This window comes from Puntigrus tetrazona, chromosome 15, assembly GCF_018831695.1.
Source record: "Puntigrus tetrazona isolate hp1 chromosome 15, ASM1883169v1, whole genome shotgun sequence".
In the NCBI taxonomy this organism is placed as follows: domain Eukaryota; kingdom Metazoa; phylum Chordata; class Actinopteri; order Cypriniformes; family Cyprinidae; genus Puntigrus; species Puntigrus tetrazona.
The window spans coordinates 9252508-9280352 of record NC_056713.1 but is presented as its reverse complement, the minus strand read 5'-3'; the positions used below and the strand labels follow the sequence as shown (position 1 = coordinate 9280352).

Genomic DNA, 27845 nt, shown 5'->3' with positions numbered 1-27845 from the left:
CAACTAAAACGTAGACAAAAGCAACTGCAACAATAAAACGGCGTCAAACGACGGAAATTCAGACGGTGTTTTCGCTCAATGTTTTTACATCTATCCGCTTCCTCTCAGCGAGGGTGGTCGAGGTTCAAGAGTAACAAAGCAGGAGCGGAGCGCCAGGCGTTTGGAAGGTTGTGGGATAATGAAAGTACTTGTTGTTATTATTGCCCAAGTGTGTTGTGTTACAGAGGAGCTCTGTGGCAGGGGCTGAAAGGCCCTCCGAAACCACAATCCTCAGCTTTGTTCCGCAGGCCCACGACCGTCTCCGTTGGCTTGACCGCGATAAGAAACTTGGATGCTGTTACAGGAAGTTGGATACTCCTCTGGCGATAGGCTTCTCTTGCTGAAAGCTTCTTTTTTTTTCACTTTCTATGCGATTGGCTGCCTGGAAGGTGAAAAGAAGGTACGGGATATTATAAACATGCTCAGCATATTTAGAACTGGTCGAGTCACTCTAATTAGTGGTTAACCCATTTATCCCTAAGTAGGGCGTAGGGGAGAATTGAGTTGCGTCTAAAATAAATGATTAAAAATAAAGCCCCCTTGACATAACGATAAAGATACAGCTCTAAAAATCATTCCAACAATAACGATAAAGGCAGAGAGAAACGATATTGTTGGAACCATTTTCAAAACGTTTTTTTCAGCAGATGAACGATAGATATTGACAGCCAATCAGAATCAATCCTGCTATCGCGCGCTTGAGAATTTAAAGCGGCAGTCGCGCTTGAACTTAGACGATATCCGTCGCTAATCAGAAATAACAAACAACATTTTAAATAATTTCACAGCTAGACGATTTTAACCGAAAAAGTGCTACTATGTGCTGTAAGCGCCGTAGCCACAATATTTGACATTTCTGAACTACTGTACGTTACGCAGCGCTCTGTTTGTTGTATACTAGTTGACATTTTAAGCCGATCTGCCTCAGGGGTCTGACAGCATGTCAAAATGATTGAGATGGCCAATTAAATCCGAGTAGGCGTGGTTTCCCGCTCACAAAAGCAGATTGTGAATTCCAGTTTAAACTGAAAAAGAGGAAGATAATGAGGCATGGGATGCAAACTATTTTTTTTTGTTTTTGAAAATATAATTTGCATGATTCATGTAAACAAACACGCATTTTTGACATCAGACTTATCAAAAATGCTATTTAAATGTATAAAGTTTGTTTACATTATGTACATATACACAAATATACACAGTTGACATTATATAAACACAAACTTATTTTTGATGTCTTTAATCATGATTAATGGTTTTACAGCACTAATATGATGTCTTTTTTTATTCATATTAATATATGCAATTTATTGCACTTAACTTTTGATCATTTCATGCTATTTATTTTAAGTCGAGATATAATCCATGCCTATTTTTCACATATTTGGCGATATCAATGATCTCACGTTGAATAATGACGTATTCTGAGCTAAAATAACCTATTTTTCAGTGGTCTTGACTGATTAGATTGTGGTCTGAACAGACACACTTTCCTGTTTGTAACGATTAGTGAGCTAGAAAAGATGGAGCACTTAACAGGAAGTAAACATAATATGGAGCCTTGCCCATGTGCATTAGAGAGGAAAATTGATTTTCCAGTAATGCATCTGTAAAGTTCAGCAGGAAGAAGTAACACTAAATGCAACACAGGCAAGACTTATTCCATCTGATTTATGAGACCGAAAGGGCAGAAAGACAGACAGACAGACTGATAAAAAAAAAAAATCATTATCAGAGACCTTGAGAAAGAAATGTGAATGTGAATGAAGAGAGTGCGCAGAATGAAGACAAACAAAGAACATAATCAGGAAATGTGATAAAATAAATCAGTGGATGAATGTACACTCTGCCTTTATTTTGTCAGATTGTAATATCGACTGTCATTGAATACAGTAAATGTTGACATTGTAAATGTCAAGCTGAAATTAATGTTTTAATCTTAGCGACCAAACAGCCATGCAATGGCAACCAGCTGTAACATTCTAGCAACCACTCTGAGTAACTTAGCAACAAGCCAGAATTACCTTGAAAACCCAACCAAACACTATAACCCAAGACACCCAGGTAAGCATTAAGAATGCTCTAAGTTACCAACCACTTTACACCTTACATTACCCTACACCAACACCATATCAATCACTGGGAATGTCCAATCAGCCACCTAGAAACTAACTCAAAACTTCAACCAATCACTCACTACCTACCACCTGAAAACTCTGCAGCAACAACGTAATGAGAATCAGACCACCATATCTATCCAGAACACATTACCGACAAACTAAACGCACTCCATGTACTCCAGAACGCCTTAACAATCACCCTGAATGAACACCTTGAACGCCTAACACCTTAAAATGAATCCAGAACACCATAGAAAGCACTCCAAACCCAGCATTAATCCAGAAGACCATAGCAACCACCTGAAACACTGTAGCAACAACCCAGAACGCCACATCAATCGGCAGCACTTCTTAACCACCCAGAAAACCCTAGCAACAAACCCAGTAACCACTCAAAACTATCTCCCAGGACACCCTAACAACCACCCAGAATGCATTAGCAACAACCAGGAAAAAAATAAACTAAATACCCCTCCAGCCATCCAAAATACCCTTTCAATCGCCCCGAACGGATTAGCAACCGATCTAAAAACACCCTAGCAACAACCCGAAACATTATAACAATCCAGAACAACATAGCAACCACCCAATCAATGCAGCAGACCACCTACAACACCACAGCAACAACCAAGATGAAGCCAAAACACTCGAGCAACTGCCCAAAACATCCTAATGATCATTACGTAACAACCACCTAGCAACCGACAATAGAAACACCTTCCCTAGTAACCACCCAGAAGACCAATGAGAATTAGTACAAGCTAGATTTTCGGGAATATCTACTCTACATCCAGAGGAGAACACATTTATGTTCCTCATTTGCAAGTCACATTGGATGAAACGTTTGCTAAATTGAAATTATGTTACGAACCCAAATCCGATTAGAATTAAACGATCATTAATAACTTATTATAGCCCAAATAATGCAAGTACATCAGCCAATTGAAATGAAATGTTGGAATCTCCAAGACACACTATGATTTGACGTCACGCCACACTCAGCTGTCCTGCAGCTGTTCTTCATACTGCTTGCCATCTGTTCCAATAAAAACAAGAACAAACGACTGAATGAGAGAGTCAACAAATAAAGAGACATTAAAGTGTTCCTTTATCTCAAGTCAAACATCTTCATATTTGCATTTACAATAGTCTTTCTTTTTTTCCCCCCAGACATATTATTTCCATTGACTCTTTAAACCCACTTCGCTCTATTATTTCATTCAAGTCATCAATTAATTGTTAAACAATCTGAGCTTAACCCGTGTAACCCAAGCTTTTCTGTGTACAATCCAATGCTCTGGGAACACCGGTCAACTTGACACGAGAGATTTCCATTAAACCGGTTCTTTTCATTGTGCAAATGTGATTTATATTGAAATCAGACTCAAGTACAAGGAGCAACGCTTTTTTAGAAAGAACATGAGCCACAAACAATAACTCAAAAGAGAGAGAGAAAGATTGACAGGCAGAGATTGACAAATTAAATTGAAATGTGTGTAAAAAAGTGTGTAAAAAAAAAAAAAAAAAATTCTATATATATATATATTTTTTTTTTCTTTTTCTTTTAATTTTTCAAATTAATTTCATTTATTTGTGTGTGCGTGTGTGTTTATATACACGCTTGCTCCGTAATCAAAAGTAAACAGAAAAACCAGTGTAGTCTGATTCGTGAAATAATGAAATTAATAAATCAAGTGGATGCATTTCAACAGTGTTGCCAAATTCTCTTTATACTTTAGAACTGGGCTACTATTATTCCATTGCCACAGTCAGATTTTTTTTTCATCCACAGGTTGAAGCTAAATACCCCTTCCTTGGAAGGAGGTTTACATAGCTATTTTCCCAGGAATGTGATTAGGCTAGTTTTGAATACCAGTAGGGCTGGTTTTGTTAGGTAGACTTGGCAACCCTGCATTGTACCTTGTTGTCTGATTGCAACGCAAATTAAGCATATTATTATTGTAGCGTTTCATGAAATGTTACTGCATGTGTTTTAATTGTTTAGCTTGTTAATGACGTATTAATTATTATGGCCTATAACTGGATTGCATTTATTTTGTGGAATTTATTATTATTTTTGCGTTTAAAAAGTACTTTATTTTATATTATTCTGTTTACTAATGCGATTTTATTTATTGTTATTTTGTGCTCATTCTAGCTATCCGAGTGTCAGAAATGCATTTTAGTACCAAAAGAATCATTAACACAGCTGTTAAGGATTTAGAGTAATCTGAAGCTGAACCATTAACAGCAGTCCTTAACCACAGTAAAATGGCTGCACGATTTTTAAGATCATATTTAAGACCCGCAAACGATAATATTATATATTTGGTCAAGATGCAACTCTTTGAAAGTCTGGAATCTGGGGTGCAAAAAAAATCAAAAGTTTGCCAAACGAAGCTCTTAGTAAGGCACATTACGTTTTGATATATTTACAGCAGGAAATTGACAAAATACCTTCACAGAACGTGATCTTTCCTTAATATGCTAATGTTTTTTGGCACAAAAGACAAATTTTGACCCGTGCAATGTATCGTTGGCTATACTTGCTACTCATGACTGGTTTCTGCTCCGGGGTCACATAAAAGAGCGCACAATGACACATAGCGTTAGGTACGCATGAGAATAAAAGTATATAACAAAGGCGTGTGCGCACATACAAAATGTCAATGAACCATCAGATTTAAATTTCGCAAGGATAGTCTTCAAACATGGGTGGGATTGGCATACGATCCCATAGATAAGGTGATTTTTTTTGTTTGTGAGCTACTCACTCTGTTGGCTGGGCCGCCCGCCGGAGCCCCCCGACGAGCCGGGTCTGCTTCCGCTCTGCTGGGGCTCGCTGTTGGAGAACTGGGGGGCCAGCGGGGGCAGACGAGACCTGCCAGCACTGCCTGCGTCACTGTCAGGGGTGCGAGGAATCTTAGGCCGGCTTGCAAAGCCCACGTTCTGGCCACTAGAAAAGGAAAGAACGAAAGAGTGCTACTTCAAGTTTGCATTCAAAATTTGCCTTCGCCCCAATGCTTAGAGTGGCTAGCAGACTCATTTGAATTCATTTGCATCTGCTTCTCAAAGAAATGTATCCATCTTTTTAATGTAACTCTTATAAAGAACGGGGCTTTTAAGGCTCTTTTCTTGTTTGTAGAAATTGTAGCTACGGATACAGAAATAGAGTTTTAGCTTAGCATGAAACTAAATGATAACTTGAAAACTTTTACATTCAAAATTTGCCTTCGCCCCAATGCTTAGAGTGGCTAGCAGACTCATTTGAATTCATTTGCATCTGCTTCTCAAAGAAATATATCTAGTTAAAGGATTTTTAGACATTTTACTGTAACTTCTTTTTAAAGACTCTTTTCTTGTTTGTAGAAATTGTAGCTACGGATACAGAAATAGAGTTTTAGCTTAGCATGAAACTAAATGATAACTTGAAAACTTAGGGAAAAAGTTTAACTATTTCCACTACTCTAAAGTGGGTGGAAACGTTTTCAAAGAATGAGACGAAAAATATACTTTGTTAATTTCCATGCGATGTTTACAGTTGAAGTATTTATAATTTTCGAAACTATTAAACTCAAATTATTCTTACGTTTTGGTGTGAAATGCTAAGCATTTGTGGATTTGTTGTCTTATGTGCCATATCGATGCGTTTATAAATTAAATGTGCTATAGTGCCCCTTGTGGAAATGCTGAGAATGCAACACGTAAGTACACTGAATTACGAAGTGCATTCTGACACTGAGATGCAAAAACATGTAAAAAAAAAAAAAAAAATTACGAAATGATATTTAGCAAGCATGGTCGTTCACACAAAATGCGTATTTGCTTTAAAAAAATAATAAATGCAGGGCAGCGGAATGAAAAAAACCCCTGCTGCAATAAACTGCAAAAGACTGCATAAGATAAAATGTATATTAAACAATGGAAATGCAAAAGGATATTCAGTTTTAATGGTCCCTTATGCAAGTTTGAGGTGTTATATTTACATATTTCAGGCCTTGCAAAATAAGACATTATATGTAGCTAAATGAGGTTAAAACGATAGCTTTATGCAAGAGCATGTAACGCATGCATGTTCACAGGGTTATTACATCCACGGCTTTTCAGGAGTCAGGTTGAACAGGGATTTGGAAAGGAAGGGATCTGAATCAGCCCATTGTTTAGCGGTTCTCATGATAAAGGCTGTCCTGTGGCATTGCTGACTCAAGGTACGATGCCTCGCTCCCACCCCCAAATTCCTCTGGTCTCTCTCCAAGCTTGCTACCTCGCAGAGCCAAGTTACAGCCTGTGACACGCTTGATAACACTGGATCCTGGAGACCTTTACATTTTAGATGTGCCTTGCCACAGAGAGCACGGAATGTCGCACCCGGATCCCGGACCTCTTGGTAACGTGACACAGGTCCCGAGATACGCGGAAATACACGGAACGGACAGCAAACGCACCTGTACGAGTGACCGTTGGTGTTGTTTGGGCCTGGTGGAGGTACGCGTCTTTCTGGGGAGCCTGTGAGCCCCGATTCCACAGAGGAACGCCAGCATTCCGAATCGGTTACTGATTGGAGAAAGACCAAAAGACGTCACACACCCCTCACACACGGCTGACATCATTAACACTCACGTGTCACAGTGAAGGACCTCAGAGCAGTTCACCTTCACAAGGAAATGCAAAGTGGTCTAGAAGAGATTAGTGTTCATAAGGAAACTGAATAAGAACGCATGGTATAAGAGAAAGTCACTGAGAGAGAAATGATAAAACAATATAATTGCTAGGACAAATTCTGCAAAAAGAGGAATGTCATTGTTTTTCGTTAGCTTTGAACATGGCTCACCCGATCAGACCAAATCAGTAGAACCTGAACCATCCATTTTATTGCGCAATCTATAAATAGCTTACAAATTCTTGTCTGGTGAATTTTAAAAAGGAAAACCAAAAACAAGCTGATCCCACATATGCACTTTCTGCACTGACTGCATTAGCAGAGTTCAACCGTTACAAAAGCCATTTAATATATATTAATAAATATTAATCCCCGTTACCAAAGTCCTTAAAGCCTTTATCGGTCATTAACACAATTTCTTTCAACCCTGTTGCCCAAGTCAGTAAAATGATCGCACTTTTAGCTGCTACCAAAGACATTTAAACAAATCAAATGTTCAGCCTTTACCAAAGTTATGAAAACATAATACATTCAATCCTGTTATCAAAGCCCTGTTAAGCCCTGTTATCAAAGTCATTAAAACGATGACATATTTAGCCCTGTTACTAAAACATCAAAGATTCAGCTGTTACCAAAGTCATTAAACAGAGCTGACTGTTTTATAGCATAAAATAACGTAAAAATAACTTTCAACTCTGTTTACAAAATTAATTAAAATACTCACATTATCAAAGGTAGCAACAAATATATAATTTTCCCCTAAATTCGCAAAAATTCTAATAATTATATCAACAGTCCGGCTCAACTATACGTGCACATTTTATGTGCTATTTTTATTAATCGTTTACTCTTTTCAATCACCTAAATAACAGCTGTAAACTGTTTACATGTACCAAGTTTTCACAGCAGGGCATCCGATACTAATTTAAAAAAAAAAACCTTGAGGCAAGCAAACAACATATGCACATAGGCAAATGATTACCTGTGTTTCAAAGGAAAACAGTTCTGAAATGTTACCGCACTTCATATAAGGCTTTGTCTGATATTGCGCTTGCATGGTAGCGTTCTCAGACAAACCCTCGCCTGCAGGCACTGAAAACCACATCAAAGTGATTTCATCAGGCTGCGTATTTGGAACGGAAGCGAAACCATGAAAGCACGGTCCAGGCTAAAGTCCTCGGAAATTGAATCATTTCAGAAAAAATATGGAGTATTTAATAAAAATGGGTACTGGACAGGGGGTAAAATTAAATGTTAAAAAGCCTAACTTTTCAATGTGAAAGCAAAGTCCGACATGTTGAAGTACATATTTAAATATTTGTCACACTTGCCTAATGTTTGGTGGATGGATTCCGCAGTGCTCGGGCGGCTGCCAAAAAGTAGGTGGGCGGGAACTAAAGCGAGAATGGGTGGGGCTATCATCACTTCTCTGTCGGTTAACAGCGTAGACTCCATCACCACCAGCTCTGCAGAGACAAACACACAAACACATGTACCAATGTACAATGTCTTTTCCAGCATATGCAAAGCTAGGAAATTCAGAAACAATATCAGTGATGGCAAAATGACGACGATTCCTCTGATTAGAAAAAAAAAAAAAATGACATACAAATTCATGGATCATTTTTTTAGCCATTTCCACAAGCTTAAATGACACCCATCCAGATTTGTCTGCCCCAAGTCCTTTGGAAATGGTAGTTTGTTATGAATTATTATATTTGTATATATTACATATCTCAAATACGTTCTCACCCAATCAAGGGCGTATTTACAATGTTCTCTCATTCAAAGCACCAAGGTTAAAAGTGAACAGTGAAAGTCACGCAACCAATTGTCTGAAGTCGTTCCCATCACTCTTCCATACTTTCACTAAAAAACAATGAGGATATATATAAGTATGGACGGAGTCTTGCATATCCTGCTTGCGCTTTAACATTATTTGACTTCAGGGCAGAACTATTGACTTCTTGCAAGAGTTGATGACAAAGACAAAGATGAATATAGACACATTTGCACGCTGGCTGTGGGCGAGAGTCACTGTGTTGACAGTATCTTATAGTAGCTTGTTATCTCAAATTAAGATGCATCCAATGACAGCACCTCAATTAACAAAAACAATAAAAAATTAGTGGTTACTATAACAACAAGGAATCAAATTAGTACACCTGCAACACGACAACTGCACATGAACCATATCCAGGTACGAGCAAACTCCATAAGAGGAAGATCTTAAATTATTCCAGATGGCTTTAAAATCAAAGATGCATGATCAAAAAGACTTAATAAATTCCTTATGGATCTTGATTTGGAGTGAATCTACAAACCCTTCCTATGATAATCAAGTAATGTAACACAAGATATTCCTCTTAATGTGAACAAGGTATTCAGAAATGGGATCTTACATGGTGTTCTTGTGGGAACTGGGTGTAACGGGGCGCTGGAGGGGCTCGTCTATGCTGCGAGATGATGGAGCGTACGATCTTCTCTTCATCTTCACCATGTTGGTCATTATCTACGAAGCATCATCTGATCGTAAATATATATCACAATATATAGGCCTAATAGTTCCTCAATGCCAACGGTTCAGAAAGAATTCATTAAACTACGAACCAGTTAACCAAAACGATTATTTAGAGGAAAAGAATCTGACTTCCCCAATTTGTCTGAGGTTCTGAAATTAAAGCAAATAATGGCGATAATGTTCATTTTCTAGCACAGATAGTTTCACTTCACAAGTAAAAATAATCCGCAAAATGTTGACTTGCATTTATAAATCACCAAAGACCACCGTTTTAACTAAAAATCTTCTTTACCATTCTAATGAAGCAAAGTCAGCTACATTTGGATGGCCTGAGGGTGAGCAAATTAAAATTGACATTTTTCATTTACACGTTTTACATCATATTACACCATTTACAACCTATATCATGTACTGGATCATTTTCTGATTCCCTTCGTCATTATATATATATATATATATATATATATATATATATATATATATATATATATATATATATATATACACACACATATATACACACACGTGCATACATACACGCGTATATACATACACACATATATACACACACTGTAGAGTAAATTTTTAACCCGAGATACTCTGTTGTCAGCAGAGATTCTCCACTGAGCTCTTTCGGCTGAGGTTGCAGAACTTCCTCTTTATCTAGGTCTGCTTCCATGACATCTTCCTGTTAACAAGATCAAAGAATTTTATCATCAAAGACTTGGTTTACAACTCATTTGGTTTACAATCAAACTGCCTATAAAACGCAAATCACAGCGATAGGCACTTCACACAGTTTATGTGAAATCAGAAGACAAAGCGAGTTACCTCGTCATCGTCGTCGTCATCATCCTCTTCATCATCCGACTCTGGTTCGTGTTCAGGGATGTCCGCTGCATATGGCAGAATTGGAAATAAATACAAAAGAATCAGTAAAATATGACAAATATGAGAAAGACAAATTTTTGAAGAATATCCAGTATACTTGAATGGTTTAAAAAAAATATATATATATATATATACATACACACACACACAGTGCAGAATTATTAGGCAAGTAGTATTTTTGAGGATTAATTTTATTATTGAACAACAACAACAACCATGTTCTCAATGAACCCAAAAAACTCAATATCAAAGCTGAATATTTTTGGAAGTAGTTTTTAGTTTTAGCTATTTTAGGAGGATATCTGTAGGTGCAGGTGGCTATTACTGTGCATAATTATTAGGCAACTTAAAAAAACAAATATACCCATTTCAATTATTTATTTTCACCAGTGAAACCAATATAACATCTCAACATTCACAAATATACACTTCTGACATTCAAAAATAAAACCAAAACAAATCCGTGACCAATATAGCCACCTTTCTTTGCAAGGACACTCAAAAGCCTGCCATCCGTGGATTCTGTCAGTGTTTTGATCTGTTCACCATCAACCACAGCCTCCCAGACACTGTTCAGAGAGGTGTGCCGTTTTCCCTCCTTGTAAATCTCTCATTTCATGATGGACCACAGGTTCTCTATGGGGTTCAGATCAGGTGAACAAGGAGGCCAAGCCATTAGTTTTTCTTCTTTTAGACCCTTTCTTGTCAGCCATGCTGTGGAGTACTTGGACGCGTGTGATGGAGCATTGTCCTGCATGAAAATCATGTTTTTCTTGAAGGATGCAGACTTCTTCCTGTACCACTGCTTGAAGAAGGTGTCTTCCAGAAACTGGCAGTAGGACTGGGAGTTGAGCTTGACTCCATCCTCAACCCGAAATGGCCCCCCAAGCTCATCTTTGATGATACCAGCCCAAACCAGCACTCCACCTCTGGCATCTGAGTCGGACTGGAGCTCTCTGCCCTTTACCGATCCAGCCACGGGCCCATCAAGACTCACTCTCATTTCATCAGTCCATAAAACCTTAGAAAAATCAGTCTTGAGATATTTCTTGGCCCAGTCTTGACGTTTCAGCTTGTGTGTCTTGTTCAGTGGTGGTCGTTTTTCAGCCTTTCTTACCTTGGCCATGTCTCTGAGTATTGCACACCTCGTGCTTTTGGGCACTCCAGTGATGTTGCAGCTCTGAAATACGGCAAAACTGGTGGCAAGTGGCATCTTGGCAGCTGCACGCTTGACTTTTCTCAGTTCACGGGGAGTTATTTTGCGCCTTGGTTTTTCCACACGCTTCTTGCGACCCTGTTGACTATTTTGAATGAAACGCTTGATTGTTCGATGAGCACGCTTCAGAAGCTTGGCAATTTTAAGAGTGCTGCATCCCTCTGCAAGCCTGTCAAGTCCTTTTTTTGACCCATTTTGCCAAAGGAAAGGAAGTTGCCTAATAATTATGAACACCTGATATAGGGTGTTGATGTCATTAGACCACACCCCTTCTCATTACTGAGATGCACATCACCTAATATGCTTAATTGGTAGTAGGCTTTATACATATATATATATATATATATATATATATATATATATATATATATATATATATATATATATATCTCATACAACTATAATAAAAGCCTTACAAAAAAAGTCCAAATGGTCACAGTTAGCAAGTTTATGATACTTTTATGGGGGTTTTCCATTAATGTTTAACCTGATTACCTGGTTTTCTTTCAATTTCATTTTACTGAAAAAAGAAGTCACAAGGATGTTGCATGTTTTCTATAGAGTGACACATTTATGACTTCTGTTTAATTTTTTACTGCTTTTTATTACCTGAATTAAGCTGTTTGATGATGAATTCAATCTGCCTGTTGAGTTCAGGATTTTCTTCTTTACTGTAACAGCGTAAGATCTCCTCCATACTCTAAATGCAAAAACAAAATATTCACATTGATGATTGTAGTTATGGAGCACAAAATTGTATATATACACAAGTATATTCAAAGGAGGTTTTTTTTCAATGTTTTGTTCACCAAGACTACACTGATCAAATAAAAAGAGTAATAACGTAAAACATTACTACAATTTAAGAGCCATTTTCTTTGTAAACATATTAAAAAAGTAGTTTATTTCTGTGATTATTTCTTCTTTACCTGAATATATAAAGACCCCGGGAAAGAGACCCTTGGTATGATCAAAATGAAATATGCCACAAACTCTGGCTAACAAGAAGTGCAACTGGCAAGCTACATTTGGCTTTGAATAAACTTATAAGCAAAGTGAGAAAGTGAAGTGTGGGGGCCCTCTCCAAAATCATGAATTTAAAAAAAAATGGGACAAAAATGGGATTGAAACCCTGCATGCTGAGTTCTGTAAGAATCAGGGCACAGGAATATTCAGCCACAAAATTTGGGCCAACCAAATTTGAAACACAAAAAAGACACTTATCTAAATTACTGGACTGAAACCCCCAAACAGAGCCACATCTGCCTTTGAAATACACAGTTTACAGAAATGTCTTTACTGTCACTTGTGCTTCCATTCTAAATAAAAGTATTACTTAAAAAAAAAAAAAAACTCATCCCAAACCTCTGAACAGTAGTGTATTATTACACATAAATATATAGTAGGTTTATATGAGAAGGGTGTAGTTTTTGTTTGACAGTGACTTTTCTGATTTTACTTAAGGATTATGGGTAGTTTGATGTTTCCTCTGGGAAACTATTAAACGATTTTTTTTGGTAACACTTCTGAACATTCTGTTGACGATAAGGAACTTACGTGTCAACAAACTCTCAGTAGACTATTAGTAGGCTCTCTGATTATTATCTGCTAACTCTTTATTGTGATAGTCTCCCAAAAGATACTCTGCTGACTATAAATAACGTTACAAGTACATGTCAACTTATTCTAACCCTTACCCAACCTGTCTACTAATACTATACCAACACTCTAATGAGAGTTATATTCATATATATGCATATATACACATATACATACGTAACTTTTAACTGAACCGTGATTAAACACATACCATCTGTCTGGCTTCCTCTCGTATCTCTGGCACTGACAGGATGCTGTATAATGCTCCATTCACATAGTACCGAATCTATATTTGCACACATGAACACAAACATGCAGTCAGCATTTGAAACTTTAGATTCTTAGACCCTTTCATCCACTGCAAGCCAAAGTTCTTAAAATCATTCTGAACTAAACAGAGTTAGAAAAGCTTTGTATGAAATTATGGCACTTTATTTCATAGTTGACTAATGTCACAAGAGGTCTTGAACTGAATTAAATAACCATTAAACTAGACCGACTCTTTTTGTAGAGCAGCTTTAAAATTGAACTTGAATGTGTGCTTTAAAACAAAGTTTCCAGCAACAACACAGTTCTTGTTTAGCTCGTTACTGTGAAGCTGATTTGGCATTGTGTTTTAATGTGGCTTTTGAAAGATGTTGTTAGTATTGAGCCTACCACTTCAGATTGGTTTAAGTCATATTTAAAGGAAAGGTCTTTTTTGTGAATTTGTGCTATACATTACCTAAATTACACAGTGGTGTGCCACAGGGTTCTGTACTTGGACCTATTTTATTTTAGTTGTATATATGCCCATTAAGTTTTATATATATATATATATATATATATATATATATATATATATATATATATATATATATATATATATATATATATATAAATCTATGCAGAGATGATCCAAAAGGCCGCAGTGAGATTAAAATCTATCTTGCAAGCAATCTTCTTCATCTTAATACTACTAAGACAGAGTATGTTGTCTGGCCTTTTATTGTGGATAAGTGTTTTGATCATGTTAAGCATTATCTGCTCTTCTAACTTTATTATTTTTACATTGTTTTGGGGCACTAAGCAAATTACTTGCGGAGTATAACAGTGCAGGCTTGATTCTCCATTTCAAACAAAAAAGGGGGGCTCTTCAAGGCAAACTTTTAAAATCCATAGATGACAAAAGCGTTTTTATTTGAGAATCGTCTGACGTAATGGCTAATTTACGCCTTTTGGTATCAGGAAAGTGGTGAACAAACTCAAATAACACACCTTGTTTGTGGATTTAGCGCTTGAGTAGTTACTGATTTACCTCATGGTTCTCATGTCCCAGGAGCTCCGTCAAGACTTTCAGGACATGCTTAGCCTCCTCTGCGCATGTCTTCTTTCCTGAAACATGAGACTTTCCACAGTGAACGCTGAGCTACTTGAAGTACATGCCTCTATTTACTTGAGGAAATCAAATCTAGAAGAGTGCAAACCACTGAAAATAATGGCTGATGAAATACAGTTGTTCAAATGGACCTTTATTTATTTATTATGCCGTTAGTGATTGATTAATGGATCGTTGTGTTGGTGTATCTGTTACCTTGAGTGCGCAGGCAGAGGTTCATGAGGAGGGAGATGGCGTATTCGAGCGTGTAGTCGGACAGGCAGTCGGAGTCATGGAGCTCTTTGACCAACCAGCCAATCAGACCGTCTCTGATCATAGCAGACTGCTGTGCTCGCCTGCACACAGAAAACATACAAACACCAGACGTTGTTGAGGTTATGAGCTCAAAAATGAGCTTATGCACCCAAGTTTGTTAGTTATTTGATATATCGTTTAGTACATTACAATTCTGTTGGGGCAGCTGATACAACTCGATTACAGTCAGTGTTTATTCCCATTTATTAACAAAAGGCATACCTTAGGCTGAGTTTCTGCAGAGCTGCAAGTACGTTTTCTCGTGTTACAGACTCTTTCTCTTCGGTCTTCAGAGAATCAAGCAGAAACCTCAGTAATGAGGGTATCTGAGAAAGGTACATGCGTCCTGGGTGGGCAACAGTGAGAGGACAATAAACATGCTTCAGAAGTAAATGCGTTTGTTTATACAATGAAAGCGTAGATCGGGAAAAGTCTAGAAACAAACTCAATTTTGCTCAAAACCAATGAATCAGTTCGGACAAATGCCAATACCACCAATACTGGCCAACATCTGCAAAATGGGAAAAGAGGTGTGATCACATTAGCAGAATTTCAGCAATTTTTCTACTCAAATGATGTCAATAGTGACATCAACATGGTGACCGGCGCGACAAATCTGTGTAAACAATATGAAGTTGTGGAGAAATATACATCCCCCTTAGGGGGTATTTCAGATTGTCTTGAATCCACACTGCCTCAATAGATTCAAGGTCAGGAGTGTGTTTTTTATGCAAAACCTGGAAGTTTGCGTGCCCAGATTTAGCCTGTAGAAATTTACAACACGATGGCAAATGTGACGGCAACTTAAGTTCAGAAAAGTAGGTATGTCAAATGAATACATAAATATTAACCATGTAGAAATATAAATGTACATGCTGGTTCAGAATTTTTCTTCCAGCACATAGTTGCACAACGATAAACGTGACCACACCTTAAGTTTAAAAACTAGCTTTTTTGTCAAAGTAAAATTCTAGCTTGTTACCAATTGCTTTTTTTGCACATTGCAGCGCCACCTACAGCATCGGAGAAATGTGCGTTTACGATCAGTGGGATGGATTTAGGATGGATTTTTTTTACACTCTCTGACACAAACTGGTTTAAGGTAATAAAACAAGATGGGCCTGCTTGAAGCGAAGACATTTTGGCGAACAATCATTTTCGCTTACCATCACATAAAGAGGCAAAGGCATTGATGAGTCGTGCCATGTACTGTCTGACAATCTCATTTTTGGATTTCATCAGACAGAGAACAGTTTTCTGCAAAGCAAACAAAACCAGTCAGGCGTCGGTTTTTGTTTTCTTCTTGCTTTTCATACGGCTTTTGGTTCAATTAGTTGTTCTTTAATGTGAAAAGGACCGTTTTGTCTGGCGATCTGGATTTTAGTAACCCGAGACACTGTCATTTATCCTGAACAAAGACTGAAAGTTGAGCTAAAAGCACGTAAGTTGACTCGATTGCCCCGAGAAACTTGCTAAATTATGAGTCAAGATGTTATCTGCTGAAACGTGACCATCTGCATTCAGCCTAAACCTAAATACTCGTGACAGACTGTTGGTAAACACGTCGTAACAATGAAGTAGGTCATCGACAGCCCTAATTACTTGACGTTTTTTAGTTAGTTTTTTAACAAAAAATGCGTCAACATCTGAATATATTGGGTCCATATATATTTATTTATTCTGCCCAGTCCACAGCATGATGTCTCCACATTTTTTTAAGCATCGATAAGCATAACAAAATCGAAAGCTTTGCATAATTGTAAAGATTGCCGTGTACTGCATCTAAGCGATAGCTAAATACCATGTTACGCAAGGTTTTTTCAGGGCCTCGATATACCAAGATTTTAATATAAAGCTACTTTAAATAGTATTTTCGAACTGTGACAGCATTTAACACACCTGTTTGGAACTGTAGCGCTCCAGAAGATCATTGCTGATGAAGGCTTGTAAAACCGTGTCCCTTTGCTCACCGTGTAGAGATCTGGTTAACCTCTGTGAAATTACAAGACAATTGGGATGTGAAGTGAAAACCAATGCGTTTATTTTAAAGGGCAGAAAATAGCTGAGAGATAAAGCTCTTTGACGGAGAGAACAACAAAGTAATTCTTAATTTTAGTGGAATCAAAACTGAATTTTGACCATGCAGATGACCACGTATTTTTGAACAATATTACCAGTGATTCTTGATTTTTTTAGTTCAGTGTTTTTAACGATAACTTTGAGTTACCCAGCGCAAAGCTTGGAGCACCAGAGCCTTCAGTCGATCTGATCCATTAACTAGGTCTTTTTTCAGCTTCTCGTAGTCAAGCGAAGGCAGCAATGGCACATCTTTGGGCCTCCTGAGAGCAGGAAATAAAAGGATGATGAATCAGCAAAACAGATCTGGCTCTTCAAGTTATTGATGGGAAACTTTCCATCTCTGGGGACACCACATGTTTTCATAATCTGGTCTGATTGCATTTATAGAATTACTTTTGATCTGACAAGTACAAGATTACGAAGATTGCATGCTAACTTAAGATATTTCATATGTTTACAAAAAGGAAAAAAAGAAGTTTTTTTCTCTGGTTTCTAAAAACCATTTGAGCTACAATGAATACTGGATTATAAATTATAAGTAGTATAATTATTATTTATTATTTTATAATATTTAAAAATATATTAAATCTTTTAAAAACAATAAATACATTTATTTGATTTAATGTATAAATAAAATAAAGTAATATTATCACTAGTTATTTATTTAATATTTAAAATATTTATTAAATCTTTAAAAACACTAAATAAATCTAATAAATAAATAGATGTATTTATTGTATAAATAAAATAAAGTAATATTATTACTAGTTATTTATTTAATATTTAAAATATTTATTACATCTTTAAAAAACACTAAATAAATCTAATAAATAAATAAATGTATTTATTGTATAAATAAAATAAAGTAATATTATTACTAGTTATTTATTTAATATTTAAAATATTTATTAAATCTTTAAAAACACTAAATAAATCTAATAAATAATTTATTTATTTATTAGATTTCTTTAAAGATATATATATATATATATATATATATATATATATATATATATATATATATATATATATATATATATATATATATATTTATTTATTATTATTATTTTTTTTTATATTAACAGGTATAAAAATAAGACACTGTAAACATTGTTTCTCGCACAGTGTAGAAACTTACTGAGGTGCGACTGATGCCCGCAGCATTGAGGATGCCTGGAAATGGGAAAAAAAAAAAGTTATTTCAATATGTTGATAATTGACTAATAAAAATAAACGTGTGTGTGTGTTAGTGAACTTTTAGCTGTTTTTCTACAGCCTGTGAGTATTCAGTAATTGACTGGCATGCGTTCTACAGTGGTTGCGAGCGCATGCAGTACACTGGGGTTAGGTGCATGTACATGCGATGATTGACCTGAAACAAATGAATAAGGTGGTCTCAAAGCAGGGAGGTTGGAGGAGGGGGTCAGTGAGAGGAATTCTCCACGCTCATTACAGCGCCGCACCTGCGGGATCTCGTTTCCAACCGAGCCGAAGAGCGCGGCGAATTCCGTCATCTCAAAGATGCAATTAGAAGCCGTCCCTCGGGGGGGGGAGGGTTACACTGAAACCCACGAGACGGCGGATCACGCGAGCGACGGTGATATCAGTGCGCGTACGTGAGGCCGAATTTCTTTTTCCCGTCAAATACAAACATCCTTCTCTGATGGGCTGCGTGAGTCATGCTAGTTTAATGCCAAACTGGTTTGTGGAAAAGTTCCGGATAGCCGGAGTTATGCATACCAGCATTCTCAAGTTTGGTAAATCTTGAAGTGTTTGCTCTGAATATTTGCAGAATGTCTGTGGATGTGGATTTCACAATGACAAGGGCTTAAACGGAACGAGTGTATCCTGGTCCAGAGAGGGATTACATGGTTTACATGCATGTCAAAATTGATTCAGAGTCATTTTACATTTTACAATTATTAAACCCATTTTCTTTTTTATTAATAAAAGTAAAAATTGAAACAAAAATACAATACAAATAAAATATATTTTATTTGACTTTTACTTACTATTATTATTATTATTATTTATTAATATAATTATTTTATTTATTTATTTGAGCAAATATAAACCATTTATATCATGTCATTATCAATTTTCATTTAGAAAACGGATAGTTTGTGTGGAAAAAATGTAAATATACAGAAACATTTCCGATTATTATCATCAATGTTGAAAACAGCTTTCCTTGCTTATCGATTTTGAAAACCGCGGCATTGTCTTTAATAGTTTTCGAGTGAGATTTATTTATTTTAATATTTATAAAATAAATACGTAATTTTATTCAGCAAGGATGCAATAAATTGATTACATCATGCCTTACTTTTTATATACGTCTGTTTGTGTGTGTGTGTATATATATATATATATATATATATATATATATACACACACACACACACACACAAAACCGCCTATATTTACATATCAGCATGTGCTCACTATTTGTTCAGAAAATACAAAAATAAATTAATTTACCCATGATGTATCCAAATCCAACTACATTTACCTCATTTATATATATAAAAAAAATAAATATATATATATATATATATATATATATATATATATATATATATATATATATATATATATATATATATATATATATATATATATATATATATATATATTTTGTCTTTACATCGGTCTTGTTTAAAAATATAACAATTACATTTATTTGATTATTACTATTATATTATCTTTATAAAATATCCAAGCATTCATAAAACAAGGTGCTTTTCGATTAGATCTTGTTTTGATGACTTATATACAGCATTAGCAAATGATTTACGCAATTTCGGTGTATGATAAAGTTTTATTATAAGTTTTTCCTTCTTCCTTCACCTTGGCCCGTTCTAAACAAAAAGTTGTCACGCTGATACGTAAATGTAGACTGTCCTATTTTCTTTTTTTGAATTTGACACCAGGAAGTAACAGATCGTTTAAAAAGATTGTTTTTTGTTTTTTTACGACACGAAACAAGTCTTTGTTGTAAGAGCCGTTTATGTATACGGTCCGTTCTGGGGATATACAGTATACAGTCTACAAAGTAATCAGTGTTACGCGCTTCCTTCGGGATTCAGCAACAATGTACGTGACCGTCTGACAAAAACCTGAGCGTTCTCAATGTCTCGGGACACTAGGACGATCTAATGGGAACTAGATAAGGTCGAGTGCTTTGGGACGAAATACAGAGGAGGAAAAGGACAGGCAGGGCTCATGGTTATACAGGCAAGACCGGGGAGGCAGGAAGAGAGACAACTTACATATCCATCATCATAAGGACTCATAGAGTAATATCCCTTCATGAGCAGATGGCCAGACACACACAAACACACAGGAAGACATGATTGAGGACACACCAGCAGCAAAAGCACGTAAATATGCAAACATTATAGATTATCCCCCACCACTGTGCGACTCTTTGTAGGACCTGGAAGTGAAAAATGTAGGCTTTTGTGGGGAAATACGTCACAAATCAAAACGTTTGGTGGGTTTAAGGGGCTAGATCATGATGGAAACAGAAAACAAAGCATAAAATGCATGTCATAAAAGGAATAGAATTAAAAAGAGTTCCAAAGGTGCAGTCACATTTTCATGCACAAAAGGGGTCGATTGTTTATTAGTGTTGCGAAACTCTTGCTTGTCTGGATTCTGATTAAAATGACTGGATTGTTTGGTAAATGCGCCAGAAACATTTAGTTTAAAAAAAGGTCTAAAAACATGGCAAAATCATTTTGTACCTAAAGCTTACTTATGATTTATCTTTGCATTGTGACATTATATTTGTGACATTTAGTACATTTTCACTACTAATTGTCATTACCATAATGTATTAAAAACGTCATTGGCATTATTGTAATGTGGTTAAAAGAATTAAAGATTCTGATAGTGTTTGTAATGAATAAACATTGACAATAATGTTTTTTTTTTTTTTAAATGCAAGAACATGCAGTCAAACATTTTTCTAGCACTATTAAGGCAAAAAAACAAAAAGCAGAACAACAGAAAAGCAGTGCATTAGAACGCAAAAACTTGTTCAGTGCGTACGGACCCGAAGGCTTCATTCTGACTGAAGTTAATTTTTGGATTGGTCACGACATTCTTGAGCAGATTCAGAATTTTTACGTTTATGTGCTCTCAAAAATGACAGCTGCTTTAGTGGTTGAGTTTCGAGGTCATATATCTATAGAGGCCGATTTCCACCTTTGCATGTTTTTTTAACGTAATTCTGAGGAAGAAAAAAAATTAATATGGAAGCCCGTTTCTGCCACTGAATAAAAAATCATTGTGATATTTAAACTTGCAATTCAAAAAAATCTGTTTTTTTCCCTCTAAACATTTTGAAATGCTTTTTCAGCTGTATAGTGTAGACAGAGATGCAAACGGCAAGACAAGGATCGTTTTCATTTTAAAACGCTGTGATAAACTAAGACACACTAGTGTACATGTGTGGTTAAGCCTGATTAACTGTTTGACAGCACAAAATCTAACTTTTTTAAAATCTAATTTTAACGACAGTTACATTTTAATGCATTACGGTAATGACAAATTTCAATGCATTACAGTAATGACAGTTAGATTTCAATGCATTACGGCAATGACAGGTAGATTTCTATGCATTACGGCAATGACAGTTACATTTCAATACATTACGGTAATGACAGTTAAATTTCTATGCATTACGGTAATGACAGTTAAATTTCAATGCGTTACGGTAATGACAGTTAGGCTGCAGTGCATTACGGTAATGACAGTTAGATTTCTATGCATTACGGTAATGACAGCTAGATTTCTATGCATTACGATAATGACAGTTAGATTTCAATGCATTACGGTAATGACAGTTAGATTTCTATGCATTACGGTAATGACAGCTAGATTTCTATGCATTACGATAATGACAGTTAGATTTCAATGCATTACGGCAATGACAGCTAGATTTCTATGCATTACGGTAATGACAGCTAGATTTCTATGCATTACGGTAATGACAGCTAGATTTCTATGCGTTACGGTAATGACAGCTAGATTTCTATGCATTTCGGCAATGACAGTTACATTTCAATGCATTACGGTAATGACAGTTAGATTTCAATGCGTTACGGTAATGACAGCTAGATTTCTATGCGTTACCGTAATGACAGTTAGGCTGCAATGCATTACGGTAATGACAGTTAGATTTCTATGCATTACGGTAATGACAGTTAGATTTCTATGCGTTACGGTAATGACAGTTAGATTTCAATGCGTTACGGTAATGACAGTTAGATTTCAATGCGTTACGGTAATGACAGTTAGGCTGCAATGCATTACGGCAATGACAGCTAGATTTCTATGCATTACGGTAATGACAGTTACATTTCAATGCATTACTGTAATGACAGATTTCAATGCATTACGGTAATGACAGTTAGCTTTCAATGCATTACGGTAATGACAGTTAAATTTCTATGCATTACGGTAATGACAGTTAGATTTCAATGCGTTACGGTAATGACAGTTAGATTTCAATGCGTTACGGTAATGACAGTTAGATTTCAATGCATTACGGTAATGACAGTTAGATTTCAATGCGTTACGGTAATGACAGTTAGGCTGCAATGCATTACGGCAATGACAGCTAGATTTCTATGCATTACGGCAATGACAGTTAGATTTCAATGCATTACTGTAATGACAGTTAGATTTCAATGCATTACTGTAATGACAGTTAGATTTCAATGCATTACGGTAATGACAGTTAGCTTTCAATGCATTACGGTAATGACAGTTAAATTTCTATGCATTACGGTAATGACAGTTAAATTTCTATGCATTACGGTAATGACAGTTAAATTTCTATGCATTACAGTAATGACAGTTAGATTTTAATGCATTATGGTAATGACAGTTTGAAAGAAATTCTGCTTAATTTTCTAAAATGTAATGTTGCAATGCAAAAAATCTTAATAGTACGAAAATAAACTTTAAGATTTATTATATCTCTGAATGTAATATATATTTATATATGAATTCAATACACAGCGAATATTACTTCTGTACACACTGCCTAACCAAAGAGATCTTATTTCATTATTTGCAAAATAACAAAGAAATTGGATATGGGTGGAGTGTGAATATATTATGGAAAAGCTATTTCAACAAAGATTTGCAAATTTGTATTCAATGCACTGAAATGCACGAGGTCGGTGACTCACAGTGCCGGGTCGGGTGAAGTCTACGCTCTGAGCCGCGCTCTGTCTCAGGTGACCGCTGAAGAGCCGCATGCACACGCCTTGCAGGTACTCCGGGGAGATCTGCAAAACAACCGCCGTAGCCCCTTGAGCGTTTTACAGGAATCCTGTCCCGTCACCTAATTATCTGCATTGTCGGAAGTTGTGCATGCAATGTGTGAGCTGAGGTTTGCTTGCCATCTTTCCACGGACGGTGGTCTCCAGCGAATCCACCAGCTCGGCCGTGATGCCGATGAGGTTGTGATGGTCGGCCTGCAGCTTAGCCAATCTCCGCATGCAGACCGACGACTTCCTCTCCGCCTCGGTCAGATGGAGCTGCATTTGTTGAATCGCTTCTAGGAGAAGAAAACGATAACGAAAAACACACACAGTCAAATAAGGGGTTGGTGAACACGCACGATGCAAAAGAACCACATCGCCACGGTATGGGAAGTTAACCTCTTCTGAGGGTGACGGTGCACTTGACCTACAGTCACGTAGCAAAACGAACACGCTCTAAAAATAGGTTCTCCTCAACATGTGTTAAATGTGATAAAAAAAATTTTAAATAAAAAAAATAATGATTTTGTGGCAGTTTGCAAAATAAAACATTAATCAATCCCAACTATTTAGTGACAAAATTATACATACTTTGCTTAAAATATGTATTAAATGATACAATATTATATTATCTGTTATTATACTAAAATAAAACTATTTTAATTGTTACCCACAGTAATATGTAATAAATACTTAATTAAACTATTATATAATATATTATGTGTAAATAATACAAAATCAATTTTTAGTCAAAGTAAGGTTAATTAAATTCAAGATTTATAAAGACTGGAGATTAAAGTCACTTCCTTTGCATGCTACTTTGTGACCAATTACTTAATGATTATTATATATATATATATATATATATATATATATATATATATATATATATATATATATATATATATATATATATATATATATTATAAATGAATAAATAAATGTATTTCTAATTGTAATTACAGTTATGAATGCCACAATTATAATAATAAATGTTTTATTATCATACTATACATAGTTTTACTTCTTATTTAAAGAACAAACCAAACCGACGCATAGTTGATATTTGAGGGTTAATATTACAGTAAAATGATACGTTTTTCAGTTGTTTTTAGCTTACTTTCTTCTTTAAATATGGCGTGCGTTTGCTTCGAACAATGGTATAAACATCACTTAACGCAAACTGCGATTTCAAGGAAACGATAATCGACTATAATGTTTTTTGTCGTAATCGCGCAGCCCTAGGACAAACATTCGAACACGTTTGAAAATAATGAAATATTTCGATCACCTTTGGCGCCTTTTCCACCTTCGGTCTGGTTTTGTGGAGTTAAGGAGTCCCTGCCCTCAAACAACCCAAAAACAACACGGTGCGCTCCTCAAACGCAACACGTCACAACACGGAAACTATTTACAACAATGTACAATACGTTGAGCTATTTTGGCCCTAGCGATATTTAATCTTTACGCAACCTTAATCCCCAGGCTTTCCTCTATTACAAAAGAGGCTCGGCCATTAATAGGTAAAGGGGAGTTTATGATGCAGCTGCTATTGTTTGATATCAAAAACTGGAAGGTGCAGTGTTCGGGCCTTACAGCCATGATATTTCGATAATGTAATCAATAACATTTTCATAGAGAAACCTTAGATTAATCTAGTTTAATTATTACCCATAGAAACGTGTCATCATGATGTGAGTGGAGACCTATAGAGGAAGTAGCTTTAGACCTTTGGTGACTGTATAAATATTAACATAACTATTAAGCCGACATCAACCATGCGTGTTCTGATTGGCTTGCTGACGTGCTGGGAACTTAACGTGCAAAGAAATCTGTCATTAAATCCATAAAAAAAGTGCTGTTGCTTCAGATAATAATTACTCGTAAATCACAATAAATACATTAAACATTAACTCAACTATGTTACGCAATAAATAAAAAAAACAGCCAAGTATCCTCGTGCTTGTTACGTTTCAAATTCTCGAAATTCTTTCAAATTGACGAATTTACACTTTATTTGCCAACACACTTGAGCAAAGCAACTAAAGTGATCATCTTTTATGTTGTTTTATTATATAATAAAAAGTGTTTTTTATATATATATATATATATATATATATATATATATATATATATATATATATATATATATATATATATATATATGTGTAATACTCTTTTTATTATATATATATATATATATATATTTTATTTCTTATTTATTTATATTCATTCATTTTTAAATGATTTCTTCTAAAGGTTTTACAGGTTTGTAAATCTATTTAAACAACGCCTCACAACATACACAAAAAAGGATACATATAAAGTCAGAAGCCTCGGCGCGTTCGAAGCTTTCAGAGTGACCGAGAGAAACTTCTCCAGCCTTTCCTTCAACTCCGGCATCCAGGAATCCTGCGAGCCAGCAAAAACAACAGCCATACAGAATAACACTACTTTTCGAAATGCTACAATACGACGAAGCCCGCTTTCAACGGTAATGATTTTTGGGTGTCGTAGCCGGAAGAGCTCTTGGAAGGACGGATGGACCGCGGGGTTGGGCACGAACGGCAGGGCGTAGAAGGGCAGGAACTCGGTGGTCTGGCTCAGCGCGGCCCCTCTGGTCTCCAGGTAGTGTTTGAAATGCGCGATCCTCTTCTCAAACTCTCCTTTATCCTGCATTTCACAAATATCGTTTTACATTCAACTAAGAAATCGTTTGCATCTCGACTGAAGGCCGCACACGTCATTCAAATACCGATTGAAGCCATGCGAGAGGTTCTCCTCGGTATTTTACTTCACGAGGACATCTGTTGGTCGAACAGAATACATGTCGAATTTTTATTTTTTACCAAAGTGTACTCACGTGACTTCCTACGGGTGATTTCAGCGGGTATATTGTAAAATGAATTTGTAAGTAGAACTCCAGTTTCTGAGCTGCTGGATCGAAATCCCGAATCTCCGGAGGAACGCTTTTAGCCCACAGCTCAGAGAACACCTTATAGTCGCCATCGGTAAAAGAGCTGAGAAAATCCTCCTGTTTGGGGGAATTATCAAGGTAATTATTTAATTAATTCATTCATTACTATTATGCAATTAATTAACTTTCAGTTCCTTTTCATTTGAAATAATAATAATTATTATTTGTAATATTATTATTATAAAAAAATAAGAAAATATAAAAAGTTTGATAAGGAATAAAACTAATTAAATCATTTAAAAAAATAAATGTTTAAAAAAATGATAGGCATGATGCAGCGACAGCAATGAAGATGAAAGGAACTCTGCGTTATAAAAACTGTATTAATATGACGTACTCATAAATATCAAGTACATTATTAGTCGCTTTTCACTTTATTTATAAAAAAATATTCAAACGAAATGGCAGCTTTCAAGCCGTTTTTTTTTTTTAAATAAATGATATATAAACTATAATTACATTGTAAACGGTGTATAAAAATTGTACACGTAATGAACTGAAGATGATTCATTCTTATCAAAAGTGCAAAGGTTTTACATTTTACAGCTAAAAACACAGAAAAAAAAATAAATAATAATAGATACAATTTAAAAGTTCAAAAAACTTTTGTTGATATGTTTTTAATAAAATCTGCAAAACACTTGAAAACACACTGATTCTGCTATATATATATATATATATATATATATATATATATATATATATATATATATGTATGTATATTTATTTATTATGATAAAAATTATACATATCAAAAATCAAATGGATTAAAACTTAATGAAAAAGCTTTTACAATTTTAAAATGACATTAAAGCAAACTCATGCAATTCAAACGTTTGTAGAATAAAATATCCTGACCTTAAAGTTGATGTAATTTCTGAATAAATGTCTTACGTGAATGCCGATGATTTTGGAGTCTCTCCGTGAGTGTCCCTGCACTTTTGAGGACGGGTTTTCCTTTGCGTCTGACTTCCTTTTCAAACACTTTCGCGGTCTCTTCAAACTCAGCAAACTTCAGATACTGGAAATTGTTGCATAATGTCACTTTATGGGTTTTATATATATATATATATATATATATATATATATATATATATATATATATATATATATATATATATATATATATATAAAATCAAGCATGCAAGCCCACCTCGTTGATCATTGATAGCAGATCACTTTCGCTTGCCAGATCCTCACCCATCTTTTCAGGTTTTCTGGAGCTCATTGATCTACAATCTAGTAGAAAGTACAATATTTCAATACTGGGACACTGTAGCAAAAAATATCAGATCTAAAGAGGTCGACGTGACCACTTAACACTAAATATCGCTTGTTTACAGCATTTTGGCTCGCTAGGCTGCATACAATCCCTAAAGAAATCGACACAAACCTAACAAAACACACCATTTGCTTTACAAATAAGTCACCTGAGAGCCGTTTTATCTTCTTTCTTCTTCGGTTCGAAGCAAAACACACTGGCTATGCAGAAATAAGCTAAAGCTGCTGATACACGCTGCTAAAACGCGCTACATAAGAATAAACTCTGTAAACACATATGTAACGTATAAATACATATCAGTTAGCTGGCGTGCGCGTGCTTGATAGCTAGTTTTCAGTTTAAACATGATAACAGAACTCACCTCACCAACTATATTTCATGTACAACCGTCGCTGAACATATCTGATGTGTTTTATGTTAAATCCGTGGAGATATATAAGCTATTGAAGACGATTTCAGCTGGACAAACAGAAGCTGTTTGGCTAACTGCGACGGTAACCATGAGGAA

At 35.7% G+C, this 27845-nt stretch overlaps 1 protein-coding gene and 1 long non-coding RNA gene across 2 annotated transcripts in view; one reads left to right on the top strand and one right to left on the bottom strand.

The window, feature by feature from the left end:
* The window catches only part of LOC122358921, a 31017-nt gene extending 15159 nt beyond the window's left edge, over window positions 1–15858 (top strand). The window contains exon 3 of the long non-coding RNA XR_006252658.1: window positions 15726–15858. This is a non-coding gene — a long non-coding RNA (uncharacterized LOC122358921). The remainder of the gene's footprint in view (window positions 1–15725) is intronic.
* Window positions 434–27845, bottom strand: LOC122358919 (lisH domain-containing protein ARMC9). Its single transcript, XM_043258901.1, is given in 28 exon segments — window positions 434–3195; window positions 4934–5115; window positions 6605–6713; window positions 8151–8197; window positions 8199–8285; window positions 9222–9331; window positions 9930–10028; window positions 10172–10236; window positions 12057–12147; window positions 13258–13332; window positions 14344–14420; window positions 14620–14759; window positions 14941–15064; window positions 15885–15975; window positions 16618–16710; window positions 16946–17057; window positions 17936–17970; window positions 20070–20105; window positions 23004–23102; window positions 23217–23374; window positions 24370–24394; window positions 25398–25491; window positions 25597–25751; window positions 25942–26112; window positions 26950–26988; window positions 26990–27076; window positions 27209–27294; window positions 27699–27845. Coding segments are annotated over 27 exon segments (2514 nt in total). The 5' UTR covers window positions 27284–27294; window positions 27699–27845; the 3' UTR covers window positions 434–3157.